The sequence below is a fragment of the Bos javanicus genome, chromosome 16, assembly GCF_032452875.1.
Source record: "Bos javanicus breed banteng chromosome 16, ARS-OSU_banteng_1.0, whole genome shotgun sequence".
NCBI classification, from domain to species: domain Eukaryota; kingdom Metazoa; phylum Chordata; class Mammalia; order Artiodactyla; family Bovidae; genus Bos; species Bos javanicus.
Genome location: NC_083883.1, coordinates 49,349,372 through 49,359,286, shown reverse-complemented (window position 1 = coordinate 49,359,286; position 9,915 = coordinate 49,349,372). Strand labels below are relative to the sequence as shown.

General features: G+C 56.9%; 1 protein-coding gene across 1 annotated transcript in view; it reads left to right on the top strand.

Moving 5' to 3' along the window:
• Positions 1-984: 984 nt before the first annotated feature.
• AJAP1 (adherens junctions associated protein 1) overlaps positions 985-9,915 on the top strand; it is a 132,666-nt gene continuing 123,735 nt past the window's right edge. The window contains exon 1 of the mRNA XM_061382939.1: positions 985-1,105. Within this exon, the coding sequence (XP_061238923.1) occupies positions 1,077-1,105 (29 nt within the window). The 5' untranslated portion in view covers positions 985-1,076. The remainder of the gene's footprint in view (positions 1,106-9,915) is intronic.

Below are 9,915 nucleotides of genomic sequence, written 5' to 3'. Positions count from 1 at the left end.
GGGGCGGCTGGGGCCCCGCCTGCAGTGTCGCCGGGGCCGGGCACGGCCCCGCGCGGAGAGGTGGGCCACCGCGAGGCGGGGCGGGCGGCAACCGGCAGCCGGGGCCGGGCAGGGGGCTCGGGCTTCAGTTCGAGGGGCGGGGGAGCGGGTGACGTGAGCCGGGCCGGGCGGGCGGAGTTGGGGCCCGCTCGGGGAGGCGGGGGCGAGCGCGCAGAGAGGCAGACGCGCGGAAGGAGGCGGCCGAGCGGCGCGGGCGGCTCTGCGGCGGGCGCGGTGGGCGCGGGCGGCGGGGCCCCGGGATCCCCGCGCGCCTCCTCAGCGCGGCGCCGCCGCCGCGCGTTCCCACGCCCCGCGCTCCACGGCGCCCTCGCCCCGCGCGCCTCCCCCGCCCGCCTCCTGCCGGCCTCCGGCGCCGCGTCCGTCTGCGGAGCGAGCGCTCAGACGGAGCCCCCGGCCAACTTGAGCGGCGCCGAGCGGCGGCGGAGTCCCCGGCAGAGCCCCCCGAGTCGGTGGCGCGCGCAGGGGAAACGCGTCCGCCAGCGTCGCCGCCGCCCGCACCCCCGGACCTCGCCGCCCCCTCGGCGCGGGGCTCTGGCCGGATCGAGAACCGCGCTGCGAGACACGCACTGTGCGCGGCGGCGCCGCCCGCCTCCCTCTTCGCGGCTCCGGAGGACGAAGCCGCCGCTCCCCGATCCTCGCCTCGCGGCCGCGGCGCCGGAGTGCGCCCCTCCCGGGCCGGCAGCCGGCTCCCTCACCTCACCGCTGCCTTCTCCGGGTCGCTCCCGGAGGGGGTCGCGAGCCCTGCACCCGGGCTCAAGGATGTGCGCCCCAGCGGGCCGCCCCGCCTGAACCATGCGCCCCAACGGCGGCGGCGCGCCGGCCGGCATGGAGCCCCGCGCGGCCGCGCTCTGACTCGCTCTGCGCCCCGCGGCCGGCGGGCGGCGGGCAGCGGGCAGCGGGCGGCGGCGGACCGAGAGCCGGAGACCGGCGCCGCGGGACGGAAGCGAGCGGGCGCGGGCGCCGCGCAGATGGCCGGGGCGAGCGAGATCTGAGGCTCTGCTCCCCGAAACGTGACCATGTGGATTCAACAGCTTTTAGGACTCAGGTGAGCGACCCGGCCAGCGCCGGGGTGCGTGTGGGCGCGCGGGTGCGTGGGTACCGAGCTGGGCTGAAGCGGCGCTTTCCTCTGTGATGCGAATAAAGCGAACCCCTCTCTGCTCCTGTGAGAGGCCAGCCGGTGCCCCGGGATCCGGGTCGGGGAGCCGCTCCGGAGCTTGGAGCCCCGGAACCGGCTGTCCCGGGTTCCGCGTGTCCGGGTCCGGGTGCCCGCCCCATTTCTCCCGGTTCTGGGGCCGGCCGGGCGCGCCCGCTGCTCCCGGCGCCAGCAGCGCAGTGTCCTGGCCAGCCGCCCCGGCGCGCCGCCTCTTCGGGGCCCAGGGGAGGCGCGGGCCGCTGGGCGCGGCGGGCTGTGAACCCAGGGCGGGGGCCGGGGCTGCCAGGGAAAGCCAGGGGGCTCCGGGTCTGGCGAGAGCTCGGCCGGCGGAGTTAGAAGAAACCGAAGCCTGATAGCCACGGCCGCCCCTCTTTCCCCCTTCCTCGGGGCCCCGGGGCTGAGCAGGGGCCTCCTGGGCTCCCAGCTGCCGATCCAGATGTTTGCCGGTGACCTCCGGGCCCGACGGGCGCGCACAGCTGGCGGGCAGCTGGGGCGGGAGACGTTGAGGCTCTGGGGGAGCGCGGGAGGGCACCCTTTCTCCTCTACGGGCAAACACCCTCCAGGAACGCCCTGGGGTTTGCCTTTGTCCCGGACTCCAGGGCCGGTTGAAACCGGGGGTTCGAGCTCGATGCCCGCAGCAGGGGTACCCAAGAAGACCCTTCGGGGCAAACTTTGCTCGCCTGCCACGGCTCTCGGGTTTTAGCCCTTCTAGGAGCCAGTCGGACACACTTGTCCCCTTGGCGGGGCAGACGGCCTGCGATCCGTCACCCTTCCGCCGGGGTCTCAGCGGAGCTGGTGCGTTGTGGGTCCTGGGTTGCCTCGGAGAACGGGAAGGACGCAGGCGGAGGCTGCGAAAGCCAGCGTGCGGTTCTCGAGTTTGTCCACTGGGATGCACTGCACTCCCGCTTTGGGGAGAAGGGGGCCCGGTCGTCGCCGGAGCCTGTGCCTGAGCCGCCCCCACCACCAGCCGATAAAAGCTGGGGGGAGCGGGCTGAGGGGGAATCGAGTGCGCGTCCTGATTTTGAGAAACTGGGAGAGGACGGAGCCCGCAAGGCGTCTCTTAGCTACCCTTGATTTATGAGACGATTCCCCAGTCCCGGGGCAAAGCCTGTTGGAAATATCTAGTGAGAATTGTCCAGTGTTATCCTTGGCCTTTTTCTTGAAAGCGGCGTTTCTTGTCTGGGTGGCCGGGTCGTGTTCGGCGGCCTGGGCTTTAATAGGTTAATACTGAAGCGGGTTGCGCTGGATATTGGCTCAGCCTGAATCGATGTCCTGTACTCAGACTAGATAAGGTTTAGGCTCAGCCGCTCTGGGACGCAGACTCCATGGAGCGTCAGGGCAGCTCTGCCCGAGTGACCCCTTCCAGGTGCCCTGCCTCTGCCTGCCGGGTTTCAGCCAGACTCCAGAGCCTTCCAAAAGATCAAAGGGGTCTCGCCTCTTTGGGAGAGGGTGCTCCTTCAGCTCCCAGACACCTCCCCAGCTTCTGTCTGGCACTGCCTTCCTGATTGCCGGCAAGTTATTTGAACCGACATCTTTCTTTATTACCAACTTGCTAGATTGAAAGATTAGTATATTTTGATAAAGAGAAAAGTGAATAAATATTACGGGAAGAAAGAACCTCTCTGGTGGTTCACTAAAACAGTTCATCTAACGCATCCCTGAGTGAGGTCTACCTGGGATTTTGCTTTAGGAAATAGTTCTGTTGCTGATTTTGAAGTTTGACCTTTTGTTTTTTTCCCTTCAGTGTTAGCACAAGAGATTTTCTGTAAATGTGCCTCTGAGGACCGGCTGTCACCTCTTGGGGAGGCTGGCAGGAGAGAGCTCTGTCATGTCTGAGAGCCACCCCCTGGCCGGCTGGCCAGGAGAAGGGGCCGTGCTTGGAGGGTCTGTGTTTCTGCATCTCACCAGGCACAGCGTAACAGTCACTAAAAGCCAGGGATGGCTTGCCTGGGACCTGCTAATGCGTTTTTCCTTGAAGGCAGCCCACTACCTCTGCTCCTCCCAAGCCCCTCCATGGCTCCCCCAGGTGAGCACCGGGCATTGTGCTGTCTGGCTTCCAGCCTGGTTAGGTCAAGCAAGCATAAGATACGGGGCCCAGGTGACGAGACGGCTCTGGGCACGACCCGAGTGAAGACTCTCAGCTCTGGCTTGCGAGACAAAGTCTGGGCTAGGATTTCTGCTTCTGCATTGGAAAGGAGCTGTGTGCGGTGCCTTTTCTTCCGAGGAGGAGGAGGAGGAGGAACAGATTGAGTGTTTTGGAGCTGTTTTTATGCCTTTTTGGTGGTGGTTGTAGCAGAGCTCCAAAGATACCTTCCATCCGTGCAGATAAAGGTATCTTTTGAAGGTGGCCTCAGAGCCCTGCCAGCTGCGTCCGAGCTCGATCTGGGAGCAGCTTGAAGGGGATGCTTACTCAGCAGGCGGCGCAGATTTTAGAGTTCGGCCGCCTGCTTGTGAGTGGCCTCTGAGGCTACAGCCCTCCACGTAGCAGCTTTATGGGGGGCTCGGAGCCTGCGAAGCACTTGCCAGGAGTCCTTAGGGGCTCCTTGGAGGCCTGGTGTCTGTCCTTCTGCTTGTTCTTCCAGGCTAAGGTTCTGTTGCTCCTTCTGTTCCAGAGGCCCTGGGTGTGCCTGCGGTGGGGGAGGGTCTGTAGCAATATAAGATGACTCTTCTTTCATGGAGGTTCACACAGGTCCCCGCCGGCCACACGGTACCATGTTTGGGTCTCTGTGCACAGTCCCAGTGGCTTGGTTGTCCCCATCGCTGCCTGTAAAGTCCTCCAGTAGCTGGGGCTCTGCAGCTGGGCTTTAGAGGACCAGGTCAGAGGCTCTGTCCACAGACGTCACCCTCCTGGTCAGTCTTGGTCCTCACCCACTTCCAGCTGCTGGCACCAAATTGATTACCACTGGAGCCCCTCGAGTGTCAGTAGCCGTTATACTCATCCAGGACAATATTGCTGGAATAAATCATCATTTTAGGAGACAGCTCACATCTTTTCTGCCACGTGGGTGCATCTCCCCCCACCACTCAAAGCTCCCCCACCCCCCAGGGGACACACTGTCTAAGCAGAGGAGGGGGAAGTAGGCTCCTCCCAGCCTGTTAATTGATTTATTCTTTGGTTGATTTATTCTAATCACCTGCTTCTTTTTCTTCTGTGCATCAAAGAGGCCAGTAAGTAGGGAGCAGGGCACAAGCTGAGACAGCTCCTCGCCTCCCTGAGATGTCTGTCTCCCAGTCCCTGGAGAAAGAGCCGCCTTCTTCCTCATGCATCCTGCATCCTCCTAGCCAGGTCGCTCAGAGGGAACAGCGGCATCCCATCCCCCTTGTGGTCCCCAGCCCCAACACGGACACCGTCAAGGTGTTTGGCAGGTGTGGGCTGGGTGTGCTTCTTGAGTTTTTCGTCCCCCAGCCGTTGTGTGGGGAAACCACAGGGTGCACAGAGCACGTGGGTCAAGGCTGCACCCTGGGTCGCAATGAAGTGGGTGGACACCAAGCCCCAATCCGGCCGACCACTGCCCAGCCTCCCGGAGGCCCAGGCTCCTGTCTGGGGTTACGTAAGAGTCATCTGCTTTCCAAACGTAGTTGCCAAGTTTTCTTCAAAGGGCTACAACTCAGTAGAGACCAAATTGATGTAGAGATTAGCTTGGAAAGCCAAATATATCCTTGATCTAGATTTTCACGTTTGAAGTCTGGCTCGAGAGGGTTTCTCCTGCCCGATGCCAGTCAGCCAGGAGGGGGAGGCAGGAGGCGGACTCACTGGGGCTACAGCAAACAGACCCTGTGGCCCCAGACTCCACTCTCTCTCAAGACCCCCTTCCAGGAATTCAGAGGAGCTGGTGCGTCAGGAGGCCATCCAGCGGGGAGTGGTGGTTACGTAACTCAGATTAACTCAGTTCATAGAAAGTCGGAGGCTGCAGTGTTCCCATGTCAGAGCTCCAGGAGCCCTTGGGTCCTGGCTCCCCCGGTGGCTATCCATATAGAGCCTGGATTGTTTCTGGCTGCTTGGAGGAGGCTGCTCTGGCCCCCTGTTGGGAGCAGCACTCTCTACAAGCAATGAGCCAGGCATAGTAGGGTACTTCTTCAGGGCCTCTTCCAAAGCCCCTTCCAGAAGAGCATGCAGGATCCATCCCCTACTGCTGCTGGTGGTGGGTGGATGTAGTGAGCTGGATTGTCTCCTAGCAACCTCTGGACCAGCGGAGTTAATTGGGATGTCCCAGCAGGCGCAGGGAGGTAGCCAGATGATGAGTGATGTTTCTCTGAGGATGCTAAGAGGCTAGAAGCCCCCTGTTCATCTATGGGCAACTTCATAGTAGATAAATACCTCCAACATGACCCAAAGAGAGCTTGGGTGGAGGACAGTGGGAATGGTGGCATCCATTTTGCCCTTGTTGGCTGTGACCCACTGACCTGGGCACCATCAGAGTGTCATGTGCTGGCAAAGAACAGGGTCCTGCTGCTGTACTATGGGAGACTAGGGGATCAGGGGGCTGGGGGGGAATCGGGGTGGGGGGGATCAGGGGGTTGGGGGAGGGCTGGAGGGGGGCTAGGCTGGAGGGACTAGGGATTGTATTTGCATCTCCATCCCATACGTGCACTCTGAAAGAAGCTATTACTTTCTTTCTTTCTCCCCTCCCGCCCAAGACAAGGTGGGTGGCAGCCGTGCTGGGTCCATCTGTGCATCAGCCTTCCCCACACGCCGATCAGGCGCTGATTCTGTCCACTCACTGGGGCTTTTGTCATTTGGTGCACTTTCTCTTGGGTGGTCAGCCAACAGAGCCCACTGCCTCTGCCCTCTTGCCGTTTCCAGCCCAGAATGGGCAGTGGCCTGGACCGTGTGTCTGCTGAGACCTCCTGCCTGACTCTCCAGCAAGTCAGTGTTTGAGCCCTGTGTGTGACCTCAGGGGTTTCAGCTGGCGCTGGAGACTCAGGGAGTGTGTCTGCTGGGGATACTGGTGCACCTGTGCTCAGGCTTCCTGGTTGGTGCTGGAGAGGAGCCCTGGTCTCTGGGCTGTGGGTGATGAGGGCAAGGGCCGTCTCACCCTTCAGGACCTCTTGAGTGCTGCCACTGTGTAGATGCTCAGGAGCTCTCTGTAAATGAGTAAACTTATCCACCTGGCACAGTGCCCATGCTTTTTCCAAGTGTTGCCCTTGTAGTTACTTGGCCTTGACTCTAAACTAAGACCCAGGAAAGGAGTGCACAGCCAGAGCCAGGTTTAGGTTGAGACTCTGTTCTGCCCCCCACAGATAGAGACCTTCTTCAACCCTACTTACTGGTGCTCACAATTCCACCATTAGAGATTCATTCCTTTGGCTTGAAACTTCATCACAATTGGAATGCAGGCATGTTCAGGAAAAACTATCTGAGCTACTTATCTGATAAGAACTGAAAGTACTCAGTGCGATAGTTTTCAGTTACTATCAGTTCAGTAGGAGTGAGAGCATCCAATTTTTAACTTTCTGAGAGGAAAGGTGAGTGAAGAAAAGAGAACACGAAGGCAGGTGGCATAGGTCTGACAGTGGGAGCTACGGTGCCACCAAGGGAGGCCTGAGAGACATGGGGTAGAAGTTGAGGGCAAAAGGCAAATTCACTGGCCTTGCCCTGGGCTGAGGTCTCCCCTCCCCTGGACTGTCTTGAGGAATAGGGAGAGTTAATGTGCCTACTAGGAACTAGTGGAAGACAGGGCCAACGCATCTGCAAGAGAATATTCTGGTCAGTATAGGAGTGCAGGTAGGCAGCTGGAAGATGTTGAGGAATGTCAGTAACACATAGACACCTTAAGCGATGTCTGTTCCTGTCTTAAATGTGAGCTGTGGAATTTGCACTGTATTTGGATAAAATATGCATGCTTTTTTTAAAATTGAGGTATAATTTTCATAAACATTATATTAATTTCAGGTGTACAGCATAATGATTCCATACTTGGATACCTGTGAAATGAGCAACGCAGTAAATCTAGTTAACATTTGTCACCATACATAGTTAATTTTTTCTTATGATAAGAACTTTGGTGGGGGGGATACATTAAGAGGTTGGGATTAATATATACACTACTATATAGAAAATAGATAATCAACAAGGCCCTACTGGATAGCACAGGGAACTATACTCAGTATTTTGTATTAACCTATAAGGGAAAAGAATCTGAAGAAGGATATAGATGGATAGGTAAATAGATAGATAGCTGTCGTTTAGATACTCAGTCATGCCCGACTCTTTCGTGACCCTGTGGACTGCAGTCTGCCAGGCTCCTCTGTTCATGGGATTTCCCAAACATACTGGAGTGGGTTGCCGTTTTCCTTCTCCAGGGGATCTTCCTGACCCCGGATCTCACCCACTTAGGCTGCATTAGCAGACAGATTCTTTATCACAGAGCTATTGGGGAAGCTTCATAGATGGAGCTTTATATATATATATATATATATATATATATATATATATATATATATCTTTGCTGTATACCTGAAACTAACAAGACAGGGTAAATCAACTATAATTCAACTTAAAAAAGAAATTAAAAAACAAAACAAAAAAGAACTTTTAAGATCTACTCTCTCAACAACTTTCAAATATGTGATTCAGAGAACAGGCTGGTGGTTGCCAGAGATGAGGGGTGAGGGGTGGGGAGTGGGTGAAAGGGTGGTCGGGTCAAAAGGTACAAATTCCAAGAATAAAATAAGTCCCGGGGCTGTCATGTGCAGCTTGACATTGTAGTTCAGGAGACATATCTGCTGTAAATGTCTGTATAGCACAGAAAAATGTCCTGATCTCTATTTTCACTTATATCTCTCATTGAGTTTGTTCCTCAGTTTCTAAGTGCTTGGGCATGCCCCACCCTGAGTGGATGCTGAGCAGACCCAGAAATGAGTGGATTTCTCCTCTTCGAGACTCCTCACTTCAACAATGGGGGCAGGCAAATGAGGGGTAAAACACCCTTATTGGGGTGAAGAGGAGCACTGTCCAATAGAAATATAACACGGGCTACACTGGTATTTTGAAATTTTTCAGTAACCACATTGAAAAAAAAAATGTAACAGGTGAAATCAGCTTGAATGATATATTTAATTTTTCAGTATGTGCAAAATAGCATTTCCACTTGTCATCAGTCTAAAATAGGATTAATGAGGATTCCTTTTACATTCTTACCCTGCTCTGAGTCTTGGAGACCAGGAGTGCAGTTTACTTTCATTTCTCCCTCTGGACTTGCTGCATTTGGGGGCTCATACTGGACACTTCCGTATGGAAACTCAGAAGTGAGAAAAGCACGTGTTTGGGGACCGCCACCTGCCCAACCAGCGTGTCATGTTGGCACCATTGCTCCATTAGTAAGAGCTCCGAGGAGGGCCAGTCTGGCCAGCAGCCCTCCTGATTCAACAGCGGGCATTTGCTGAGGCCAGCTCTATGCCAGGTCGGCGCCAGGGCCAGAGGCAGAAGGATGGGCTGGGGTGGGGGCAGTGGCTGCTGCCATTAGGGGTCCTCGGCTTGGAGAGGGGGGAGGGCTGTGCTAGCACGTCCTGTACTCCATACCTAGCATACCATCAGGGGCCCCCCACCAAGGGCCCCCCCACCAAGCTGTAATAAAACCCTTTTGGGGGCTTGAAGAGCGGACGGCAGAGCTGTTCCTTTGTAACAGAGGAGTCAGAGGCCAGGGTCAACTGATACAGAGGAAAAGACCAATGAAAGAGCCTGCTGCTGCTGCTGCTGCTAAGTCGCTTCAGTCGTGTCCGACTCTGTGCGACCCCATGGACTGCAGCCTACCAGGCTTCTCTGTCCATGGGATTCTCCAGGCAAGAACACTGGAGTGGGTTGCCATTTCCTTCTCCAATGCATGAAAGTGGAAAGTAAAAGTGAAGTCGCTCAGTCGTGTCTGACTGTTAGCGACCCCATGGACTGCAGCCTACCAGGCTCTTCCATCCATGGGATTTTCTGGGCAACAGTACTGGAGTGGGGTGCCATTGCCTTCTCCCATGAAAGAGCCTAGTGAACACAGAAGCTGTGTTGCCCGTCAGAAAGGAGCGCTGACCCCCAGGATTGGGGGGCATTCCCTGCCCCACCCAAGTGTGCCCCAGAGCCAGTGCCTGGAGTGAGCACACCCTGGGGTGACAGACCTCCTGGTGGACCCCTCTCCCTCCACAGTGTACATTCACTGGATCTGTCCTGGTGGGGGCCTCCATCCTCCACCCCGCCCCCCAGCACTTGTCACTAATGCTGAGAGTCCGTGATACCTCAGGCGCTTGGGAGGAGGACAGATGGGGAATCACCAAGGCCTGGTTTCCTTGAAGATTTTAGGAATGTTTTTGTAGAAACAGGTGTGTGTGTGTGTGTGTGTGTGTGTGTGTATGGTGTGGGTGGTGTCTGGGTGGAGTGAGCATGTCTGTTGGGAGTTTATGTGGGTGTGTATTTGGGGAGTTTAGGGGCTATTGGGTCTCCAAGCACTTATCAGGAGTTCCAGCTCCAGGTGAAGAGACTAGTTTTTAAACAAAACTCTTCCTGCAGGAGGGAATTTGGTATGTTCACAGGACTGACGATCTGGATAAAGAAGCCTGAACAACCATGTCAGAACCTGGCTTCTGACAAATGCTCAGAGAGACAACAGACCCCAAGGCAGCTGGTGGACAGCTGATCAGAGCTGCACAGGTACAAGGGGGCTCTTGAGCAGATTTGGGGGCAGTGTCCTTGCAGTGACCAGTCTACCCTGTGCCTTCAG